This window comes from Ascaphus truei, chromosome 20 (assembly GCF_040206685.1).
Source record: "Ascaphus truei isolate aAscTru1 chromosome 20, aAscTru1.hap1, whole genome shotgun sequence".
Taxonomy (NCBI): Eukaryota; Metazoa; Chordata; class Amphibia; order Anura; family Ascaphidae; genus Ascaphus; species Ascaphus truei.
In genome coordinates this window covers 25,840,183-25,864,470 of record NC_134502.1, presented here as the reverse complement: position 1 = coordinate 25,864,470, position 24,288 = coordinate 25,840,183, and the positions used below count along the sequence as shown (strand labels likewise).

The 24,288-nt window shown below is 62.5% G+C and overlaps 1 protein-coding gene across 8 annotated transcripts in view; it reads left to right on the top strand.

The window, feature by feature from the left end:
* RFX1 (regulatory factor X1) overlaps window positions 1-24,288 on the top strand; it is a 114,297-nt gene that overhangs the window by 86,327 nt on the left and 3,682 nt on the right. For all 8 annotated transcript variants that reach the window (XM_075577517.1, XM_075577522.1, XM_075577521.1 and 5 more), the window contains 4 exons: window positions 4,752-4,901; window positions 11,279-11,487; window positions 17,851-18,004; window positions 18,090-18,135. In XM_075577517.1, the coding sequence (XP_075433632.1) occupies window positions 4,752-4,901; window positions 11,279-11,487; window positions 17,851-18,004; window positions 18,090-18,135 (559 nt within the window). The remainder of the gene's footprint in view (window positions 1-4,751; window positions 4,902-11,278; window positions 11,488-17,850; window positions 18,005-18,089; window positions 18,136-24,288) is intronic.

Genomic DNA, 24,288 nt, shown 5'->3' with positions numbered 1-24,288 from the left:
CACATCACAGGGGCGCAGCTCCACATCACAGGGGCGCAGCTACACATCACAGGGGCGCAGCTCCACATCACAGGGGCGCAGCTCCACATCACAGGGGCGCAGCTCCACATCACAGGGGCGCAGCTCCACATCACAGGGGCAGCTACACATCACAGGGGCGCAGCTCCACATCACAGGGGCGCGGCTACACATCACAGGGGCAGCTCCACATCACAGGGGCGCAGCTCCACATCACAGGGGCGCGGCTACACATCACAGGGGCGCAGCTCCACATCACAGGGGCGCGGCTCCACATCACAGGGGCGCGGCTCCACATCACAGGGGCGCGGCTACACATCACAGGGGCGCGGCTACACATCACAGGGGCGCAGCTCCACATCACAGGGGCGCGGCTCCACATCACAGGGGCGCGGCTCCACATCACAGGGGCGCGGCTCCACATCACAGGGGCGCAGCTCCACATCACAGGGGCGCGGCTACACATCACAGGGGCGCGGCTACACATCACAGGGGCGCAGCTACACATCACAGGGGCGCAGCTACACATCACAGGGGCGCAGCTCCACATCACAGGGGCGCGGCTACACATCACAGGGGCGCAGCTCCACATCACAGGGGCGCAGCTCCACATCACAGGGGCGCAGCTACACATCACAGGGGCGCAGCTCCACATCACAGGGGCGCAGCTACACATCACAGGGGCGCAGCTACACATCACAGGGGCGCGGCTACACATCACAGGGGCGCAGCTACACATCACAGGGACGCGGCTACACATCACAGGGGCGCGGCTACACATCACAGGGGCGCGGCTCCACATCACAGGGGCGCAGCTACACATCACAGGGGCGCAGCTCCACATCACAGGGGCGCAGCTACACATCACAGGGGCGCAGCTACACATCACAGGGGCGCGGCTCCACATCACAGGGGCGCGGCTCCACATCACAGGGGCGCGGCTCCACATCACAGGGGCGCAGCTCCACATCACAGGGGCGCAGCTACACATCACAGGGGCGCAGCTCCACATCACAGGGGCGCAGCTCCACATCACAGGGGCGCAGCTCCACATCACAGGGGCGCAGCTCCACATCACAGGGGCGCAGCTCCACATCACAGGGGCGCAGCTACACATCACAGGGGCGCGGCTCCACATCACAGGGGCGCAGCTACACATCACAGGGGCGCAGCTACACATCACAGGGGCGCAGCTACACATCACAGGGGCGCAGCTCCACATCACAGGGGCGCAGCTCCACATCACAGGGGCGCAGCTACACATCACAGGGGCGCAGCTACACATCACAGGGGCGCGGCTCCACATCACAGGGGCGCGGCTACACATCACAGGGGCGCAGCTCCACATCACAGCTACACATCACAGGGGCGCAGCTCCACATCACAGGGGCGCGGCTACACATCACAGGGGCGCGGCTCCACATCACAGGGGCGCGGCTACACATCACAGGGGCGCGGCTACACATCACAGGGGCGCGGCTACACATCACAGGGGCGCGGCTACACATCACAGGGGCGCGGCTACACATCACAGGGGCGCGGCTCCACATCACAGGGGCGCAGCTCCACATCACAGGGGCGCGGCTACACATCACAGGGGCGCGGCTCCACATCACAGGGGCGCAGCTCCACATCACAGGGGCGCGGCTCCACATCACAGGGGCGCGGCTCCACATCACAGGGGCGCGGCTCCACATCACAGGGGCGCGGCTCCACATCACAGGGGCGCGGCTCCACATCACAGGGGCGCGGCTCCACATCACAGGGGCGCAGCTCCACATCACAGGGGCGCAGCTCCACATCACAGGGGCGCAGCTACACATCACAGGGGCGCAGCTACACATCACAGGGGCGCGGCTCCACATCACAGGGGCGCAGCTACACATCACAGGGGCGCAGCTCCACATCACAGGGGCGCAGCTACACATCACAGGGGCGCAGCTACACATCACAGGGGCAGCTACACATCACAGGGGCGCAGCTACACATCACAGGGGCGCAGCTACACATCACAGGGGCGCAGCTACACATCACAGGGGCGCAGCTACACATCACAGGGGCGCAGCTACACATCACAGGGGCGCAGCTCCACATCACAGGGGCGCAGCTCCACATCACAGGGGCGCAGCTCCACATCACAGGGGCGCAGCTCCACATCACAGGGGCGCGGCTACACATCACAGGGGCGCAGCTCCACATCACAGGGGCGCAGCTCCACATCACAGGGGCGCAGCTCCACATCACAGGGGCGCAGCTCCACATCACAGGGGCGCAGCTCCACATCACAGGGGCGCAGCTACACATCACAGGGGCGCGGCTCCACATCACAGGGGCGCAGCTACACATCACAGGGGCGCAGCTCCACATCACAGGGGCGCAGCTACACATCACAGGGGCGCAGCTCCACATCACAGGGGCGCAGCTCCACATCACAGGGGCGCAGCTCCACATCACAGGGGCGCGGCTACACATCACAGGGGCGCAGCTCCACATCACAGCTACACATCACAGGGGCGCAGCTCCACATCACAGGGGCGCGGCTACACATCACAGGGGCGCGGCTCCACATCACAGGGGCGCGGCTCCACATCACAGGGGCGCGGCTACACATCACAGGGGCGCAGCTACACATCACAGGGGCGCAGCTACACATCACAGGGGCGCAGCTCCACATCACAGGGGCGCAGCTCCACATCACAGGGGCGCAGCTCCACATCACAGGGGCGCAGCTACACATCACAGGGACGCAGCTCCACATCACAGGGGCGCAGCTCCACATCACAGGGGCGCGGCTCCACATCACAGGGGCGCGGCTCCACATCACAGGGGCGCAGCTACACATCACAGGGGCGCAGCTACACATCACAGGGGCGCAGCTACACATCACAGCTACACATCACAGGGACGCAGCTACACATCACAGGGGCGCAGCTACACATCACAGGGGCGCAGCTCCACATCACAGGGGCGCAGCTACACATCACAGGGGCGCAGCTCCACATCACAGGGGCGCGGCTCCACATCACAGGGGCGCAGCTACACATCACAGGGGCGCAGCTACACATCACAGGGGCGCAGCTACACATCACAGGGGCGCAGCTACACATCACAGCTACACATCACAGGGACGCAGCTACACATCACAGGGGCGCAGCTACACATCACAGGGGCGCAGCTACACATCACAGGGGCGCAGCTACACATCACAGGGGCGCAGCTACACATCACAGCTACACATCACAGCTACACATCACAGGGGCGCAGCTACACATCACAGGGGCGCAGCTCCACATCACAGGGGCGCAGCTCCACATCACAGGGGCGCAGCTACACATCACAGGGGCGCAGCTACACATCACAGGGGCGCAGCTCCACATCACAGGGGCGCAGCTACACATCACAGGTGCGCAGCTACACATCACAGGGGCGCAGCTACACATCACATCACAGGGGCGCAGCTCCACATCACAGGGGCGCAGCTACACATCACAGGGGCGCAGCTACACATCACAGGGGCGCAGCTACACATCACAGGGGCGCAGCTACACATCACAGCTACACATCACAGGGGCGCACAGGGGCGCAGCTACACATCACAGGGGCGCAGCTACACATCACAGGGGCGCAGCTACACATCACCGGGGCGCAGCTACACATCACAGGGGCGCAGCTACACATCACAGGGGCGCAGCTACACATCACAGGGGCGCAGCTACACATCACAGGGGCGCAGCTACACATCACCGGGGCGCAGCTACACATCACAGGGGCGCAGCTACACATCACAGGGGCGCAGCTACACATCACAGGGGCGCAGCTACACATCACAGGGGCGCAGCTACACATCACAGGGGCGCAGCTACACATCACAGGGGCGCAGCTACACATCACAGGGGCGCAGCTACACATCACAGGGGCGCAGCTCCACATCACAGGGGCGCAGCTCCACATCACGGGGGCGCAGCTACACATCACGGGGGCGCAGCTACACATCACGGGGGCGCAGCTACACATCACAGGGGCGCAGCTACACATCACGGGGGCGCAGCTACACATCACGGGGGCGCAGCTACACATCACAGGGACGCAGCTCCACATCACAGGGGCAGCTACACATCACGGGGGCGCAGCTACACATCACAGGGGCGCAGCTACACATCACAGGGGCGCAGCTACACATCACAGGGGCGCAGCTACACATCACGGGGGCGCAGCTACACATCACGGGGGCGCAGCTACACATCACAGGGGCGCAGCTACACATCACAGGGGCGCAGCTACACATCACAGGGGCGCAGCTACACATCACAGGGGCGCAGCTACACATCACAGGGGCGCAGCTCCACATCACAGGGGCAGCTACACATCACAGGGGCGCAGCTACACATCACAGGGACGCAGCTCCACATCACAGGGGCAGCTACACATCACAGGGGCGCAGCTCCACATCACAGGGGCGCAGCTCCACATCACAGGGGCGCAGCTCCACATCACAGGGGCGCAGCTACACATCACAGGGGCGCAGCTCCACATCACGGGGGCGCAGCTACACATCACGGGGGCGCAGCTACACATCACGGGGGCGCAGCTACACATCACAGGGGCGCAGCTACACATCACAGGGGCGCAGCTACACATCACAGGGGCGCAGCTACACATCACAGCTGTCCTCCTTGTGCCTCCTTGTGTCACTGCTCCTCTCTCTGACACACTCACCCTCTTGGCGTCCCCAGATTGGCGCAGCGAGTGCCTTTGCCCAGACGCTGCGCCGTTACACGTCACTGAACCACTTGGCGCAGGCGGCCCGGGCCGTGCTACAGAACACGGCGCAGATCAACCAGATGCTCAGCGACCTCAACCGCGTGGACTTCGCCAATGTACAGGTAACCGCTCCCGCGCCACCGCGCCTTCTCCCGTGCCACCGCGCCTTCTCCCGCGCCACCGCGCCTTCTCCCGCGCCGCCGCGCCCTCTCCCGCGCCGCCGCGCCTTCTCCCGCGCCACCGCGCCTCCTCCCGCGCCACCGCGCCTCCTCCCGCGCCGCCGCGCCTTCTCCTGCGCCACCTCCCGCGCCACCGTGCCTTCTCCCGTGCCACCGTGCCCTCTCCCGCGCTGACATGCCTTCTCCTGTGAACAAGCCTTGTGTCTCACCTCACTCCTGGGTGTGTCGCTGTGCTGACCGCGTGCTCCCCCTCACTCTCCCCCCCCCCCCTCACAGGAGCAGGCCTCCTGGGTGTGTCGCTGTGCAGACCGCGTGCTCCCCCTCACTCTCCCCCCCCCCCCTCACAGGAGCAGGCCTCCTGGGTGTGTCGTTGTGCTGACCGCGTGCTCCCCCTCACTCTCCTCCCCCCCCCCCCTCACAGGAGCAGGCCTCCTGGGTGTGTCGCTGTGCAGACCGCGTGCTCCCCCTCACTCTCCCCCCCCCCCCCTCACAGGAGCAGGCCTCCTGGGTGTGTCGTTGTGCTGACCGCGTGCTCCCCCTCACTCTCCTCCCCCCCCCCCCCTCACAGGAGCAGGCCTCCTGGGTGTGTCGCTGTGCAGACCGCGTGCTCCCCCTCACTCTCCCCCCCCCCTCACAGGAGCAGGCCTCCTGGGTGTGTCGCTGTGCTGACCGCGTGCTCCCCCTCACAGGAGCAGGCCTCCTGGGTGTGTCGCTGTGCAGACCGCGTGCTCCCCCTCACTCTCCCCCCCCCCCCTCACAGGAGCAGGCCTCCTGGGTGTGTCGTTGTGCTGACCGCGTGCTCCCCCTCACTCTCCTCCCCACCCCCCTCACAGGAGCAGGCCTCCTGGGTGTGTCGCTGTGCTGACCGCGTGCTCCCCCTCACTCTCCCCCCCCCCTCACAGGAGCAGGCCTCCTGGGTGTGTCGTTGTGCTGACCGCGTGCTCCCCCTCACTCTCCTCCCCCCCCCCTCAAAGGAGCAGGCCTCCTGGGTGTGTCGCTGTGCAGACCGCGTGCTCCCCCTCACTCTCCACCCCCCCTCACAGGAGCAGGCCTCCTGGGTGTGTCGCTGTGCAGACCGCGTGTTCCCCCTCACTCTCCTCCCCCCCCCTCACAGGAGCAGGCCTCCTGGGTGTGTCGCTGTGCAGACCGCGTGCTCCCCCTCACTCTCCCCCCCCCCCTCACAGGAGCAGGCCTCCTGGGTGTGTCGCTGTGCACACCGCGTGCTCCCCCTCACTCTCCTCCCCCCCACTCTCACAGGAGCAGGCCTCCTGGGTGTGTCGCTGTGCTGACCGCGTGCTCCCCCCTCACTCTCCCCCCCCCCTCACAGGAGCAGGCCTCCTGGGTGTGTCGCTGTACAGACCGCGTGCTCCCCCTCACTCTCCCCCCCTACCCTCACAGGAGCAGGCCTCCTGGGTGTGTTGCTGTGCAGACCGCGTGCTCCCCCCTCACTCTCCCCCCCCTCACAGGAGCAGGCCTCCTGGGTGTGTCGCTGTGCAGACCGCGTGCTCCCCCCTCACTCTCCTCCCCCCCCCCCTCACAGGAGCAGGCCTCCTGGGTGTGTCGCTGTGCAGACCGCGTGCTCCCCCTCACTCTCCTCCTTCCCCCCCTCACAGGAGCAGGCCTCCTGGTTGAGTCGCTGTGCAGACCGCGTGCTCCCCCTCACTCTCCCCCCCCCTCACAGGAGCAGGCCTCCTGGGTGTGTCGCTGTGCAGACCGCGTGCTCCCCCCTCACTCTCCTCCCCCCCCCTCACAGGAGCAGGCCTCCTGGGTGTGTCACTGTGCAGACCGCGTGCTCCCCCTCACTCCCCCCCCCCCTCACTGGAGCAGGCCTCCTGGGTGTGTCACTGTGCAGACCGCGTGCTCCCCCTCACTCCCCCCCGCCCCCCTCACAGGAGCAGGCCTCCTGGGTGTGTCGCTGTGCAGACCGCGTGCTCCCCCCTCACTCTCCTCCCCCCCCCCTCACAGGAGCAGGCCTCCTGGGTGTGTCGCTGTGCAGACCGCGTGCTCCCCCTCACTCTCCTCCTTCCCCCCCTCACAGGAGCAGGCCTCCTGGTTGAGTCGCTGTGCAGACCGCGTGCTCCCCCTCACTCTCCCCCCCCCCTCACAGGAGCAGGCCTCCTGGGTGTGTCGCTGTGCAGACCGCGTGCTCCCCCCTCACTCTCCTCCCCCCCCCCCTCACAGGAGCAGGCCTCCTGGGTGTGTCACTGTGCAGACCGCGTGCTCCCCCTCACTCCCCCCCCCCCTCACTGGAGCAGGCCTCCTGGGTGTGTCACTGTGCAGACCGCGTGCTCCCCCTCACTCCCCCCCCCCCCCTCACAGGAGCAGGCCTCCTGGGTGTGTCGCTGTGCAGACCGCGTGCTCCCCCTCACTCTCCTCCTTCCCCCCCTCACAGGAGCAGGCCTCCTGGTTGAGTCGCTGTGCAGACCGCGTGCTCCCCCCTCACCCTCCCCCCCCTCACAGGAGCAGGCCTCCTGGGTGTGTCGCTGTGCAGACCGCGTGCTCCCCCCTCACTCTCCTCCCCCCCCTCACTGGAGCAGGCCTCCTGGGTGTGTCGCTGTGCAGACCGCGTGCTCCCCCTCACTCTCCCCCCCCCCCCCTCACAGGAGCAGGCCTCCTGGGTGTGTCGTTGTGCTGACCGCGTGCTCCCCCTCACTCTCCTCCCCCCCCCCCCTCACAGGAGCAGGCCTCCTGGGTGTGTCGCTGTGCAGACCGCGTGCTCCCCCTCACTCTCCCCCCCCCCCCTCACAGGAGCAGGCCTCCTGGGTGTGTCGTTGTGCTGACCGCGTGCTCCCCCTCACTCTCCTCCCCCCCCCCCCCTCACAGGAGCAGGCCTCCTGGGTGTGTCGCTGTGCAGACCGCGTGCTCCCCCTCACTCTCCCCCCCCCCCTCACAGGAGCAGGCCTCCTGGGTGTGTCGCTGTGCTGACCGCGTGCTCCCCCTCACAGGAGCAGGCCTCCTGGGTGTGTCGCTGTGCAGACCTGCGTGCTCCCCCTCCCCCCTCACTCTCCCCCCCCCCCTCACAGGAGCAGGCCTCCTGGGTGTGTCGTTGTGCTGACCGCGTGCTCCCCCTCACTCTCCTCCCACCCCCCTCACAGGAGCAGGCCTCCTGGGGTGTGTCGCTGTGCTGACCGCGTGCTCCCCCTCACTCTCCCCCCCCCTCACAGGAGCAGGCCTCCTGGGTGTGTCGTTGTGCTGACCGCGTGCTCCCCCTCACTCTCCTCCCCCCCCCCTCAAAGGAGCAGGCCTCCTGGGTGTGTCGCTGTGCAGACCGCGTGCTCCCCCTCACTCTCCACCCCCCCCTCACAGGAGCAGGCCTCCTGGGTGTGTCGCTGTGCAGACCGCGTGCTCCCCCTCACTCTCCCCCCCCCCTCACAGGAGCAGGCCTCCTGGGTGTGTCGCTGTGCACACCGCGTGCTCCCCCTCACTCTCCTCCCCCCCACTCTCACAGGAGCAGGCCTCCTGGGTGTGTCGCTGTGCTGACCGCGTGCTCCCCCCTCACTCTCCCCCCCCCCTCACAGGAGCAGGCCTCCTGGGTGTGTCGCTGTACAGACCGCGTGCTCCCCCCTCACTCTCCCCCCCTACCCTCACAGGAGCAGGCCTCCTGGGTGTGTTGCTGTGCAGACCGCGTGCTCCCCCCTCACTCTCCCCCCCCCTCACAGGAGCAGGCCTCCTGGGTGTGTCGCTGTGCAGACCGCGTGCTCCCCCCCTCACTCTCCTCCCCCCCCCCCTCACAGGAGCAGGCCTCCTGGGTGTGTCGCTGTGCAGGACCGCGTGCTCCCCCTCACTCTCCTCCTTCCCCCCCTCACAGGAGCAGGCCTCCTGGTTGAGTCGCTGTGCAGACCGCGTGCTCCCCCTCACTCTCCCCCCCCCTCACAGGAGCAGGCCTCCTGGGGTGTGTCGCTGTGCAGACCGCGTGCTCCCCCCTCACTCTCCTCCCCCCCCCTCACAGAAGCAGGCCTCCTGGGTGTGTCACTGTGCAGACCGCGTGCTCCCCCTCACTCCCCCCCCCCTCACTGGAGCAGGCCTCCTGGGTGTGTCACTGTGCAGACCGCGTGCTCCCCCTCACTCCCCCCCCGCCCCCCTCACAGGAGCAGGCCTCCTGGGTGTGTCGCTGTGCAGACCGCGTGCTCCCCCCTCACTCTCCTCCCCCCCCCCTCACAGGAGCAGGCCTCCTGGGTGTGTCGCTGTGCAGACCGCGTGCTCCCCCTCACTCTCCTCCTTCCCCCCCTCACAGGAGCAGGCCTCCTGGTTGAGTCGCTGTGCAGACCGCGTGCTCCCCCTCACTCTCCCCCCCCCCTCACAGGAGCAGGCCTCCTGGGTGTGTCGCTGTGGCAGACCGCGTGCTCCCCCCTCACTCTCCTCCCCCCCCCCCTCACAGGAGCAGGCCTCCTGGGTGTGTCACTGTGCAGACCGCGTGCTCCCCCTCACTCCCCCCCCCCTCACTGGAGCAGGCCTCCTGGGTGTGTCACTGTGCAGACCGCGTGCTCCCCCCTCACTCCCCTCCCCCCCCCTCACAGGAGCAGGCCTCCTGGGTGTGTCGCTGTGCAGACCGCGTGCTCCCCCCTCACTCTCCTCCTTCCCCCCCTCACAGGAGCAGGCCTCCTGGTTGAGTCGCTGTGCAGACCGCGTGCTCCCCCTCACTCTCCCCCCCCCCTCACAGGAGCAGGCCTCCTGGGTGTGTCGCTGTGCAGACCGCGTGCTCCCCCCCTCACTCTCCTCCCCCCCCCCTCACTGGAGCAGGCCTCCTGGGTGTGTCACTGTGCAGACCGCGTGCTCCCCCTCACTCCCCCTCCCCCTCACAGGAGCAGGCCTCCTGGGTGTGTCGCTGTGCAGACCGCGTGCTCCCCCCCTCACTCTCCTCCCCCCCCCCTCACAGGAGCAGGCCTCCTGGGTGTGTCGCTGTGCAGACCGCGTGCTCCCCCTCACTCTCCTCCTTCCCCCCCTCACAGGAGCAGGCACCTCCTGGGTGTGTCGCTGTGCTGACCGCGTGCTCCCCCTCACTCTCCCCCCCCCCCTCACAGGAGCAGGCCTCCTGGGTGCGCCGCTGTGCTGACCGCGTGCTCCCCCTCACTTCTCCTCCTTCCCCCTCACAGGAGCAGGCCTCCTGGGTGTGTCGCTGTGCTGACCGCGTGCTCCCCCTCACTCTCCCCCCCCCCCCTCACAGGAGCAGGCCTCCTGGGTGTGTCGCTGTGCTGACCGCGTTGCTCCCCCCTCACTCTCCCCCCCCCCCCCCTCACAGGAGCAGGCCTCCTGGGTGTGTCGCTGTGCTGACCGCGTGCTCCCCCTCACTCTCCCCCCCCCCCCCTCACAGGAGCAGGCCTCCTGGGTGTGTCGCTGTGCTGACCGCGTGCTCCCCCTCACTCTCCTCCTTCCCCCTCACAGGAGCAGGCCTCCTGGGTGTGCCGCTGTGCAGACCGCGTGCTCCCCCTCACTCTCTCCCCCCCCCCCCTCACAGGAGCAGGCCTCCTGGGTGTGTCGCTGTGCTGACCGCGTGCTCCCCCTCACTCTCCCCCCCCCCCTCACAGGAGCAGGCCTCCTGGGTGTGTCGCTGTGCTGACCGCGTGCTCCCCCCTCACTCTCCTCCTTCCCCTCACAGGAGCAGGCCTCCTGGGTGTGTCGCTGTGCTGACCGCGTGCTCCCCCTCACTCTCTCCCCCCCCCCCCTCACAGGAGCAGGCCTCCTGGGTGTGCCGCTGTGCTGACCGCGTGCTCCCCCTCACTCTCTCCCCCCCCCCCCTCACAGGAGCAGGCCTCTGGGTGTGTCGCTGTGCTGACCGCGTGCTCCCCCTCACTCTCTCCCCCCCCCCCCTCACAGGAGCAGGCCTCCTGGGTGTGTCGCTGTGGTGACCGCGTGCTCCCCCTCACTCTCCCCCCCCCCCCCCCCTCACAGGAGCAGGCCTCCTGGGTGTGTCGCTGTGGTGACCGCGTGCTCCCCCTCACTCTCCCCCCCCCCCCCCCCCTCACAGGAGCAGGCCTCCTGGGTGTGCCGCTGTGCTGACCGCGTGCTCCCCCTCACTCCTCCCCCCCCCCTCACAGGAGCAGGCCTCCTGGGTGTGTCGCTGTGGTGACCGCGTGCTCCCCCTCACTCTCCCCCCCCCCCCCCCTCACAGGAGCAGGCCTCCTGGGTGTGTCGCTGTGGTGACCGCGTGCTCCCCCTCACTCTCTCCCCCCCCCCCCCCTCACAGGAGCAGGCCTCCTGGGTGTGCCGCTGTGCTGACCGCGTGCTCCCCCTCACTCTCCCCCCCCCTCACAGGAGCAGGCCTCCTGGATGTGTCGCTGTGCTGACCGCGTGCTCCCCCTCACTCTCCCCCCCCCTCACAGGAGCAGGCCTCCTGGGTGTGCCGCTGTGCTGACCGCGTGGTCCAGCGGTTGGAGCAGGACTTTAAGCTGACGCTGCAGCAGCACAGCTCCCTGGAGCAGTGGGCCGCCTGGCTGGACAGCGTCGTCTCGCACGTACTGAAACCGTACCAGGGGAACCCCGGCTTCCCAAAGGCTGCCAAGCTGTTCCTGCTCAAGTGGTCCTTCTACAGGTGGGGGAGGGGGGAGAGAAGAGGAGGGGGGGAGAGGAGTGGGAGGGGGGAGAGGAGGGGGAGGGGGGAGGGTCAAGAGACGAGAGGGAGGGGGAGAAGAGTGGGAGGGGGGGAGAGGAGTGGGAGGGGGGAGAGGAGTGGGAGGGGGGAGGGTCAAGAGACGAGAGGGAGGGGGAGAAGAGTGGGAGGGGGGAGAGGAGAGGGAGGGGGGAGGGTCAAGAGACGAGAGGGAGGGGGAGAAGAGTGGGAGGGGGGAGAGCAGAGGGAGGGGTAGGGGGGAGAGGAGAGGGAGGGGGGAGAGGGAGGGGGGAGGGTCAAGAGACGAGAGGGAGGGGAAGGTTGAGGGGGACAGCGTGTAGTAGTAGTGTAACGTGTTGTAGTTGTGTGTGTCCGGGCAGGGGGTAGTAGTAGTGTGAAGTGGCGGTGTGTGGCAGTAGTAGAGTGACGTGGCAGGGGGTAGTAGTAGTGTGACGTGGCGGCGTGTGGCAGTAGTAGAGTGACGTGGCAGGGGGTAGTAGTAGTGTGACGTGGCGGCGTGTGGCAGTAGTAGAGTGACGTGGCAGGGGTGTGGTAGTAGTGTGACGTGTAGTAGTTGTGTGTGTCCGGGCAGGGGGTAGTAGTAGTGTGACAGGGTGGCGTGTGGCAGTAGTAGAGTGACGTGGCAGGGGGTAGTAGTAGTGTGACGTGTATTAGTTGTGTGTGTCCGGGCAAGGGGTTAGTGGCGTGTGGCAGTAGTAGAATGACGTGGCAGGGGGTAGTAGTACTGTGACAGGGTGGCGTGTAGCAGTAGTAGTGTGACGTGGTGGCGTGTGGCAGTAGTAGAGTGACGTGGCAGGGGGTAGTAGTAGTGTGACGTGGCGGCGTGTGGCAGTAGTAGAGTGACGTGGCAGGGGGTAGTAGTAGTGTGACGTGTAGTAGTTGTGTGTGTCCGGGCAGGGGGTAGTAGTAGTGTGACAGGGTGGCGTGTGGCAGTAGTAGTGTGACGTGGCGGCGTGTGGCAGTAGTAGTGTGACGTGGCGGCGTGTGGCAGTAGTAGTGTGACGTGGCGGCGTGTGGCAGTAGTAGAGTGACGTGGCAGGGGGGTACTAGTAGTGTGACGTGGCGGCGTGTGGCAGTAGTAGAGTGACGTGGCAGGGTGTACTAGTATTGTGAAGTGCTGCGTGTGGCAGTAGTAGTGTGACGTGGCGGCGTGTGGCAGTAGTAGAGTGCCGTGGCAGGGGGTAGTAGTAGTGTAGACGTGTAGTAGTTGTGTGTGTCCGGGCAAGGGGTAGTAGTAGTGTGACAGGGTGGCGTGTGGCAGTAGTAGAGTGATGTGGCAAGGGGTAGTAGTACTGTGACAGGGTGGCGTGTGGCAGTAGTAGTGTGACGTGGCGGCGTGTGGCAGTAGTAGTGACGTGGCGGCGCGTGGCAGTAGTAGTGTGACGTGGCGGCGTGTGGCAGTAGTAGAGTGACGTGGCAGGGGGTAGTAGTACTGTGACAGGGTGGCGTGTGGCAGTAGTAGAGTGACGTGGCGGCGTGTGGCAGTAGTAGTGACGTGGCGGCGCGTGGCAGTAGTAGTGTGACGTGGCGGCGTGTGGCAGTAGTAGAGTGATGTGGCAGGGGGTAGTAGTACTGTGACAGGGTGGCGTGTGGCAGTAGTAGTGTGACGTGGCGGCGTGTGGCAGTAGTAGTGTGACGTGGCGCCGTGTGGCAGTAGTACAGTGACGTGGCGGCGTGTGGCAGTAGTAGTGTGACGTGGCGGCGTGTGGCAGTAGTAGAGTGACGTGGCAGGGGGTACTAGTAGTGTGATGTGGCGGCGTGTGGCAGTAGTAGAGTGACGTGGCAGGGGGTACTAGTAGTGTGATGTGGCGGCGTGTGGCAGTAGTAGAGTGACGTGGCAGGGGGTACTAGTAGTGTGACGTGGCGGCGTGTAGCAGTAGTAGAGTGACGTGGCAGGGTGTACTAGTAGTGTGACGTGCGGCGTGTGGCAGTAGTAGAGTGACGTGGCGGCGTGTGGCAGTAGTAGTGTGACGTGGCGGCGTGGCAGTAGTGGTTTGACGTGGCGGCGTGTGGCAGTAGTAGTGTGACGTGGCGGCGTGTGGCAGTAGTAGTGTGACGTGGCGGCGTGTGGCAGTAGTAGAGTGACGTGGCGGCGTGGCAGTAGTAGTTTGACGTGGCGGCGTGTGGCAGTAGTAGTGTGACGTGCGGCGTGTGGCAGTAGTAGTGTGACGTCCGCGGCGTGTGGACAGTAGTAGTGTGACGTGGCGGCGTGTGGCAGTAGTAGTGTGACGTGGCGGCGTGTGGCAGTAGTACAGTGACGTGGCGTGTGGCAGTAGTAGAGTGACGTGGCAGGGGGTACTAGTAGTGTGACGTGGCGGCGTGTGGCAGTAGTAGAGTGACGTGGCAGGGTGTACTAGTAGTGTGACGTGGCGGCGTGTGGCAGTAGTAGTGTGACGTGGCGGCGTGTGGCAGTAGTAGAGTGCCGTGGCAGGGGGTAGTAGTAGTGTGACGTGTAGTAGTTGTGTGTGTCCGGGCAGGGGGTAGTAGTAGTGTGACAGGGTGGCGTGTGGCAGTAGTAGAGTGATGTGGCAAGGGGTAGTAGTACTGTGACAGGGTGGCGTGTGGCAGTAGTAGTGTGACGTGGCGGCGTGTGGCAGTAGTAGTGACGTGGCGGCGCGTGGCAGTAGTAGTGTGACGTGGCGGCGTGTGGCAGTAGTAGAGTGACGTGGCACGGGGGTAGTAGTACTGTGACAGGGTGGCGTGTGGCAGTAGTAGTGTGACGTGGCGGCGTGTGGCAGTAGTAGAGTGACGTGGCGGCGTGTGGCAGTAGTACAGTGACGTGGCGGCGTGTGGCAGTAGTAGTGTGACGTGGCGGCGTGTGGCAGTAGTAGAGTGACGTGGCAGGGGTACTAGTAGTGTGACGTGGCGGCGTGTGGCAGTAGTAGAGTGACGTGGCAGGGTGTACTAGTAGTGTGACGTGCGGCGTGTGGCAGTAGTAGTGTGACGTGGCGGCGTGTGGCAGTAGTAGAGTGCCGTGGCAGGGGGTAGTAGTAGTGTGACGTGTAGTAGTTGTGTGTGTCCGGGCAGGGGGTAGTAGTAGTGTGACAGGGTGGCGTGTGGCAGTAGTAGAGTGATGTGGCAAGGGGTAGTAGTACTGTGACAGGGGTGGCGTGTGGCAGTAGTAGTGTGACGTGGCGGCGTGTGGCAGTAGTAGTGACGTGGCGGCGCATGGCAGTAGTAGTGTGACGTGGCGGCGTGTGGCAGTAGTAGAGTGACGTGGCAGGGGGTAGTAGTACTGTGACAGGGTGGCGTGTGGCAGTAGTAGTGTGACGTGGCGGCGTGTGGCAGTAGTAAGGTGACGTGGCGGCGTGTGGCAGTAGTACAGTGACGTGGCGGCGTGTGGCAGTAGTAGTGTGACGTGGCGGCGTGTGGCAGTAGTAGAGTGACGTGGCAGGGGGTACTAGTAGTGTGACGTGGCGGCGTGTGGCAGTAGTAGAGTGACGTGCAGGGTGTACTAGTAGTGTGACGTGGCGGCGTGTGGCAGTAGTAGTGTGACGTGGCGGCGTGTGGCAGTAGTAGAGTGCCGTGGCAGGGGTAGTATAGTGTGACGTGTAGTAGTTGTGTGTGTCCGGGCAGGGGTAGTAGTAGTGTGACAGGGTGGCGTGTGGCAGTAGTAGAGTGATGTGGCAAGGGTAGTAGTACTGTGACAGGGTGGCGTGTGGCAGTAGTAGTGTGACGTGGCGGCGTGTGGCAGTAGTAGTGACGTGGCGGCGCGTGGCAGTAGTAGTGTGACGTGGCGGCGTGTGGCAGTAGTAGAGTGACGTGGCGGCGTGTGGCAGTAGTACAGTGACGTGGCGGCGTGTGGCAGTAGTATGTGACGTGGCGGCGTGTGGCAGTAGTAGAGTGACGTGCAGGGGGTACTAGTAGTGTGACGTGGCGGCGTGTGGCAGTAGTAGAGTGACGTGGCAGGGTGTACTAGTAGTGTGACGTGGCGGCGTGTGGCAGTAGTAGTGTGACGTGGCGGCGTGTGGCAGTAGTAGAGTGCCGTGGCAGGGGGTAGTAGTAGTGTGACGTGTAGTAGTTGTGTGTGTCCGGGCAGGGGGTAGTAGTAGTGTGACCAGGGTGGCGTGTGGCAGTAGTAGAGTGATGTGGCAAGGGGTAGTAGTACTGGTGACAGGGTGGCGTGTGGCAGTAGTAGTGTGACGTGGCGGCGTGTGGCAGTAGTAGTGACGTGGCGGCGCATGGCAGTAGTAGTGTGACGTGGCGGCGTGTGGCAGTAGTAGAGTGACGTGGCAGGGGGTAGTAGTACTGTGACAGGGTGGCGTGTGGCAGTAGTAGTGTGACGTGGCGGCGTGTGGCAGTAGTAGAGTGACGTGGCGGCGTGTGGCAGTAGTACAGTGACGTGGCGGCGTGTGGCAGTAGTAGTGTGACGTGGCGGCGTGTGGCAGTAGTAGAGTGACGTGGCAGGGGGTACTAGTAGTGTGACGTGGCGGCGTGTGGCAGTAGTAGAGTGACGTGGCAGGGTGTACTAGTAGTGTGACGTGGCGGCGTGTGGCAGTAGTAGTGTGACGTGGCGGCGTGTGGCAGTAGTAGAGTGCCGTGGCAGGGGGTAGTAGTAGTGTGACGTGTAGTAGTTGTGTGTGTCCGGGCAGGGGGTAGTAGTAGTGTGACAGGGTGGCGTGTGGCAGTAGTAGAGTGATGTGGCAAGGGTAGTAGTACTGTGACAGGGTGGCGTGTGGCAGTAGTAGTGTGACGTGGCGGCGTGTGGCAGTAGTAGTGACGTGGCGGCGCGTGGCAGTAGTAGTGTGACGTGGCGGCGTGTGGCAGTAGTAGTGTGACGTGGCGGCGTGTGGCAGTAGTAGAGTGACGTGGCGGCGTGTGGCAGTAGTAGTGTGACGTGGCGGCGTGTGGCAGTAGTAGTGTGACGTGGCGGCGTGTGGCAGTAGTACAGTGACGTGGCGGCGTGTGGCAGTAGTAGTGTGACGTGGCGGCGTGTGGCAGTAGTAGAGTGACGTGCAGGGGGTACTAGTAGTGTGACGTGGCGGCGTGTAGCAGTAGTAGAGTGACGTGGCAGGGTGTACTAGTAGTGTGACGTGCGGCGTGTGGCAGTAGTAGAGTGACGTGGCGGCGTGTGGCAGTAGTAGTGAGCCGTGGCGGCGTGTGGCAGTAGTAGTTTGACGTGGCGGCGTGTGGCAGTAGTAGTGTGACGTGGCGGCGTGTGGCAGTAGTAGTGTGACGTGGCGGCGTGTGGCAGTAGTAGTGTGACGTGGCGGCGTGTGGCAGTAGTAGAGTGATGTGGCGGCGTGTGGCAGTAGTAGTGTGACGTGGCGGCGTGTGGCAGTAGTAGAGTGACGTGGCGGCGTGTGGCAGTAGTAGTGTGACTTGGCGGCGTGTGGCAGTAGTAGAGTGACGTCGCGGCATGTGGCAGTAGTAGTGTGACGTGGCGGCGTGTGGCAGTAGTAGTGTGACGTGGCGGCGTGTGGCAGTAGTAGTGTGACGTCGCGGCATGTGGCAGTAGTAGTGTGACGTGGCGGCGTGTGGCAGTAGTAGAGTGACGTGGCGGCGTGTGGCAGTAGTAGAGTGACGTGGCGGCGTGTGGCAGTAGTAGAGTGACGTGGCGGCGTGTGGCAGTAGTAGAGTGACGTGGCGGCGTGTGGCAGTAGTAGTGTGACTTGGCGGCGTGTGGCAGTAGTAGTGTGACTTGGCGGCGTGTGGCAGTAGTAGAGTGACGTGGCGGCGTGTGGCAGTAGTAGAGTGACGTGGTGGCGTGTGGCAGTAGTAGAGTGACGTGGCAGGGTGTACTAGTAGTGTGACGTGGCGGCGTGTGGCAGTAGTAGTGTGACGTGGCGGCGTGTGGCAGTAGTAGAGTGACGTGGCGGCGTGTGGCAGTAGTAGTGTGACGTGGCGGCGTGTGGCAGTAGTAGTGTGACGTGGCGGCGTGTGGCAGTAGTAGAGTGACGTGGCGGCGTGTGGCAGTAGTAGTGTGACGTGGCGGCGTGTGGCAGTAGTAGAGTGACGTGGCGGCGTGTGGCAGTAGTAGTGTGATGTGGCGGCGTGTGGCAGTAGTAGAGTGACGTGGCGGCGTGTGGCAGTAGTAGTGTGACGTGGCGGCGTGTGGCAGTAGTAGAGTGACGTGGCGGCGTGTGGCAGTAGTAGTGTGACGTGGCGGCGTGTGGCAGTAGTAGTGTGACGTGGCGGCGTGTGGCAGTAGTAGTGTGACGTGGCGGCGTGTGGCAGTAGTAGAGTGACACGGCGGCGTGTGGCAGTAGTAGTGTGACGTGGCGGCGTGTGGCAGTAGTAGAGTGACGTGGCGGCGTGTGGCAGTAGTAGTGTGACGTGGCGGCGTGTGGCAGTAGTAGAGTGACACGGACGCCCCCTCCGCAGTTCCATGGTGATCCGGGACCTGACACTGCGCAGCGCCGCGAGCTTCGGATCGTTCCACCTCATCCGCCTGCTGTACGACGAGTACATGTACTACCTGATCGAACACCGCGTGGCACAGGCGCGGGGAGAGACGCCCATCGCTGTCATGGGAGAGGTGAGTGTGAGTGCACACCCCTCCCCCGCGCCCCCCCCCCCCCCCGGGCACACCCCTGTACTGATTTAACCCTCTTCTGTTGCAGTTTGCCAATCTGGGGAGCTCCCTACACCCACTGGACCCAGACAAAGGTGTGTGTGTGTGTGTGTGTGTGTGTGTGTGTGTGTGTGTGTGTGTGTGTGTGTGTGTGTGTGTGTGTGTGTGTGTGTGTGTGTGTGTGTGTGTGTGTGTGTGTGTGTGTGTGTGTGTGTGTGTGTGTGGTTTGTACGTATCAACCTATTGCATGCTGTTTGCATACACCTGACAATTGTGTGTGTGTGTGTGTGTCACGCATGCACGTGTTGTGTATTCTGCATGATCACACTGCAATTTTACGTGTGAGGCTGTAGTTGAGTCTTCACTTAAGTATATAAGCCCAGGTAGAGCAGCTTCATGCTGCCTGCAGCCCATCTCCAAGTAGCCCATTGTAAGTAGCTGAAGTTCAAAAGAAGTGAAGAAGTGGACAACCCCTGCATTTCCCTAATGGCCCCGATTCCTGCATTTCCCTAATGGCCCCGATTCCTGCATCTCCCTAATGGCCCCGATTCCTGCATTTCCCTAATGGCCCCGATTCCTGCATTTCCCTAATGGCCCCGATTCCTGCATTTCCCTAATGGCCCCGATTCCTGCATTTCCCTAATGGCCCCGATTCCTGCATTTCCCTAATGGCCCCGATTCCTGCATCTCCCTAATGGCCCCGATTCCTGCATCTCCCTAATGGCCCCGATTCCTGCATCTCCCTAATGACCCCGATTCCTGCATCTCCCTAATGGCCCCGATTCCTGCATCTCCCTAATGGCCCCGATTCCTGCATCTCCCTAATGGCCCCGATCCCTGCATCTCCCTAATGGCCCCGATCCCTGCATCTCCCTAATGGCCCCGATTCCTGCATCTCCCTAATGGCCCCGATTCCTGCATTTCCCTAATGGCCCCGATTCCTGCATTTCCCTAATGGCCCCGATTCCTGCATTTCCCTAATGGCCCCGATTCCTGCATCTCCCTAATGGCCCCGATTCCTGCATCTCCCTAATGGCCCCGATTCCTGCATCTCCCTAATGGCCCCGATTCCTGCATCTCCCTAATGGCCCCGATTCCTGCATCTCCCTAATGGCCCCGATTCCTGCATCTCCCTAATGGCCCCGATTCCTGCATCTCCCTAATGGCCCCGATTCCTGCATCTCCCTAATGGCCCCGATTCCTGCATCTCCCTAATGGCCCCGATTCCTGCATCTCCCTAATGGCCCCGATTCCTGCATCTCCCTAATGGCCCCGATTCCTGCATCTCCCTAATGGCCCCGATTCCTGCATCTCCCTAATGGCCCCGATTCCTGCATCTCCCTAATGGCCCCGATTCCTGCATCTCCCTAATGGCCCCGATTCCTGCATCTCCCTAATGGCCCCGATTCCTGCATCTCCCTAATGGCCCCGATTCCTGCATCTCCCTAATGGCCCCGATTCCTGCATCTCCCTAATGGCCCCGATTCCTGCATCTCCCTAATGGCCCCGATTCCTGCATCTCCCTAATGGCCCCGATTCCTGCATCTCCCTAATGGCCCCGATTCCTGCATCTCCCTAATGGCCCCGATTCCTGCATCTCCCTAATGGCCCCGATTCCTGCATCTCCCTAATGGCCCCGATTCCTGCATCTCCCTAATGGCCCCGATTCCTGCATTTCCCTAATGGCCCCGATTCCTGCATCTCCCTAATGGCCCCGATTCCTGCATCTCCCTAATGGCCCCGATTCCTGCATCTCCCTAATGGCCCCGATTCCTGCATCTCCCTAATGGCCCCGATTCCTGCATCTCCCTAATGGCCCCGATTCCTGCATCTCCCTAATGGCCCCGATTCCTGCATCTCCCTAATGGCCCCGATTCCTGCATCTCCCTAATGGCCCCGATTCCTGCATCTCCCTAATGGCCCCGATTCCTGCATCTCCCTAATGGCCCCGATTCCTGCATCTCCCTAATGGCCCCGATTCCTGCATCTCCCTAATGGCCCCGATTCCTGCATCTCCCTAATGGCCCCGATTCCTGCATCTCCCTAATGGCCCCGATTCCTGCATCTCCCTAATGGCCCCGATTCCTGCATCTCCCTAATGGCCCCGATTCCTGCATCTCCCTAATGGCCCCGATTCCTGCATCTCCCTAATGGCCCCGATTCCTGCATCTCCCTAATGGCCCCGATTCCTGCATTTCCCTAATGGCCCCGATTCCTGCATTTCCCTAATGGCCCCGATTCCTGCATTTCCCTAATGGCCCCGATTCCTGCATTTCCCTAATGGCCCCGATTCCTGCATTTCCCTAATGGCCCCGATTCCTGCATTTCCCTAATGGCCCCGATTCCTGCATCTCCCTAATGGCCCCGATTCCTGCATCTCCCTAATGGCCCCGATTCCTGCATCTCCCTAATGGCCCCGATTCCTGCATCTCCCTAATGGCCCCGATTCCTGCATCTCCCTAATGGCCCCGATTCCTGCATCTCCCTAATGGCCCCGATTCCTGCATCTCCCTAATGGCCCCGATTCCTGCATCTCCCTAATGGCCCCGATTCCTGCATTTCCCTAATGGCCCCGATTCCTGCATTTCCCTAATGGCCCCGATTCCTGCATCTCCCTAATGGCCCCGATTCCTGCATCTCCCTAATGGCCCCGATTCCTGCATCTCCCTAATGGCCCCGATTCCTGCATCTCCCTAATGGCCCAGATTCCTGCATCTCCCTAATGGCCCCGATTCCTGCATCTCCCTAATGGCCCCGATTCCTGCATCTCCCTAATGGCCCCGATTCCTGCATCTCCCTAATGGCCCCGATTCCTGCATCTCCCTAATGGCCCCGATTCCTGCATCTCCCTAATGGCCCCGATTCCTGCATCTCCCTAATGGCCCCGATTCCTGCATCTCCCTAATGGCCCCGATTCCTGCATCTCCCTAATGGCCCAGATTCCTGCATCTCCCTAATGGCCCAGATTCCTGCATCTCCCTAATGGCCCCGATTCCTGCATCTCCCTAATGGCCCCGATTCCTGCATCTCCCTAATGGCCCCGATTCCTGCATCTCCCTAATGGCCCCGATTCCTGCATCTCCCTAATGGCCCCGATTCCTGCATCTCCCTAATGGCCCCGATTCCTGCATCTCCCTAATGGCCCCGATTCCTGCATCTCCCTAATGGCCCCGATTCCTGCATTCCCCTAATGGCCCCGATTCCTGCATTCCCCTAATGGCCCCGATTCCTGCATCTCCCTAATGGCCCCGATTCCTGCATCTCCCTAATGGCCCCGATTCCTGCATTTCCCTAATGGCCCCGATTCCTGCATCTCCCTAATGGCCCCGATTCCTGCATTTCCCTAATGGCCCCGATTCCTGCATTTCCCTAATGGCCCCGATTCCTGCATTCCCCTAATGGCCCCGATTCCTGCATTCCCCTAATGGCCCCGATTCCTGCATTTCCCTAATGGCCCCGATTCCTGCATCTCCCTAATGGCCCCGATTCCTGCATTTCCCTAATGGCCCCGATTCCTGCATTTCCCTAATGGCCCCGATTCCTGCATTTCCCTAATGGCCCCGATTCCTGCATTTCCCTAATGGCCCCGATTCCTGCATCTCCCTAATGGCCCCGATTCCTGCATTTCCCTAATGGCCCCGATTCCTGCATTTCCCTAATGGCCCCGATTCCTGCATCTCCCTAATGGCCCCGATTCCTGCATTCCCCTAATGGCCCCGATTCCTGCATTTCCCTAATGGCCCCGATTCCTGCATCTCCCTAATGGCCCCGATTCCTGCATTTCCCTAATGGCCCCCGCTTCCTGCATTTCCCTAATGGCCCCCGCTTCCTACATTTCCCTAATGGCCCCGATTCCTGCATTTCCCTAATGGCCCCGATTCCTGCATTTCCCTAATGGCCCCCGCTTCCTGCATTTCCCTAATGGCCCCCGCTTCCTACATTTCCCTAATGGCCCCGATTCCTGCATTTCCCTAATGGCCCCGATTCCTGCATCTCCCTAATGGCCCCGATTCCTGCATCTCCCTAATGGCCCCGATTCCTGCATTTCCCTAATGGCCCCGATTCCTGCATCTCCCTAATGGCCTCGATTCCTGCATCTCCCTAATGGCCCCCGCTTCCTGCATCTCCCTAATGGCCCCCGCTTCCTGCATCTCCCTAATGGCCCCGATTCCTGCATTTCCCTAATGGCCCCGATTCCTGCATCTCCCTAATGGCCCCGATTCCTGCATCTCCCTAATGGCCCCGATTCCTGCATCTCCCTAATGGCCCCGATTCCTGCATCTCCCTAATGGCCCCGATTCCTGCATCTCCCTAATGGCCCCGATTCCTGCATTTCCCTAATGGCCCCGATTCCTGCATCTCCCTAATGGCCCCGATTCCTGCATCTCCCTAATGGCCCCGATTCCTGCATCTCCCTAATGGCCCCCGCTTCCTGCATCTCCCTAATGGCCCCGATTCCTGCATTTCCCTAATGGCCCCGATTCCTGCATCTCCCTAATGGCCCCGATTCCTGCATCTCCCTAATGGCCCCGATTCCTGCATCTCCCTAATGGCCCCGATTCCTGCATTTCCCTAATGGCCCCGATTCCTGCATTTCCCTAATGGCCTCGATTCCTGCATTTCCCTAATGGCCCCGATTCCTGCATTTCCCTAATGGCCTCGATTCCTGCATTTGATCTACGCTGGAAAGGAGGATATCATCTATCCCAGACTGCACACCGCCGCACGTTACTACGACTGTGATGCCGCCTTTACAATTTATATTTGCTGTGACTTCACTTCTTCTCAAAATACACACTTCTTTCTACCAGCCTCAGTATATCTCTAACTCTATTCATATATCTCCATCTCTCCTTCCTTCGCCACTTCTCGGTTCACATGAACTCCTTTCTTACCTGCGTCCTCTGTCACCACACAGCTATACACCCTGCACTAAAACACACCCCTACAAATCATCCTCACACATCCTCTTTCTATCCATGCTTCTCCTCCTTGCTTCTGGGGATATCTCTCCCAATCCTGGTCCCTGTCTTATTTCTACATGCGCTCGTCCTCGCCTGCCAACTGCAACCTCTACTCCTTCTGGTGTAAACCCCTCCAACCTCACACCCATCCCCTGCCACCCTCCCTCCTCTCTCCCTTTCTCCTGTGCCCTTTGGAATGCTCGCTCCCTCTCTAACAAGTGTCTCTCTGTGCATGACTTCTTTCTCTCTCACTCCCTGCTTCTCTTTGCTATAACTGAGACCTGGCTCACTCAGTCTGACTCTGCTCTGGAAGCTGCCCTCTCCTACGGTGGCCTTTCCTTCTCCCACACTCCGTGTCCTGACGGCAGGGGTGGAGGCGTGGGGCTCCTGCTCTCCTCTCTCTGCCATTACCGAACCCTTCCTATTCCCCCCTCTCTTTCTTCTCCCTCCTTTGAGGCTCACACTGTCCAGATCTTCTCTCCTCTCCCGGTCCATGTGGCGGTCATCTATCGCCCACCTACCTCTACTCATCCCCCTTCTGCCTTTCTCACTTTGAATCCTGGCTCTCTTTCTTCCTCTCCTCAGACTCCCCTGTTCTTCTCCTTGGGGACTTCAATTGCCATATTGATGACCCCTCTCTCCCTTGGGCTTCCCGCTTTCTTTCTCTAACCTCTTCTTTTGGCCTTCAACAGTGGACTGCAGCCAGCACCCACAAGGATGGCCACTACGTAGACCTGGTTTTCACTAAAATCTCCTCTCTCTCCGATTTCTCTATTTCCCCTTTTCCTCTCTCTGACCATCACCTCATCTCCTCTATCTCGCTTCTCCCCTTCTCCACCTCCATCTACCCCCCCGGTTCTGCAGAAACCTGCGCTCTATTCACTTACCTGAATTTGAGACCACTTTACGCTCCTCCCTCTCCTCTCTAAGCTCTGCTACAGACCCTGACAACCTGGTCAGGAACTACAACTCTGCCCAGTCCTCCTCTCTTGATCTACATGCCCCGCTTTCTCTCTGCCGCCCCTCGCCCTTCTAACCTTAGACCCTGGTTAAATTCCCACACGCGCATGCTGCGTTCCTCCACTCGCTCCTCTGAACGCCTCTGGAGGAAATCTCACACTCTCGCAGACTTCCTTCACTACAAATTTATGCTATCCTGTTTTAACTCTGCCCTCTCTCAGGCTAAACAAACCTACTTTTCTTCACTAATCAACACACACAAGTCTAACCCACGCCGACTCTTCTCTGTCTTTGTCTCTCTACTCAAACCACCCTCAGCTGCCT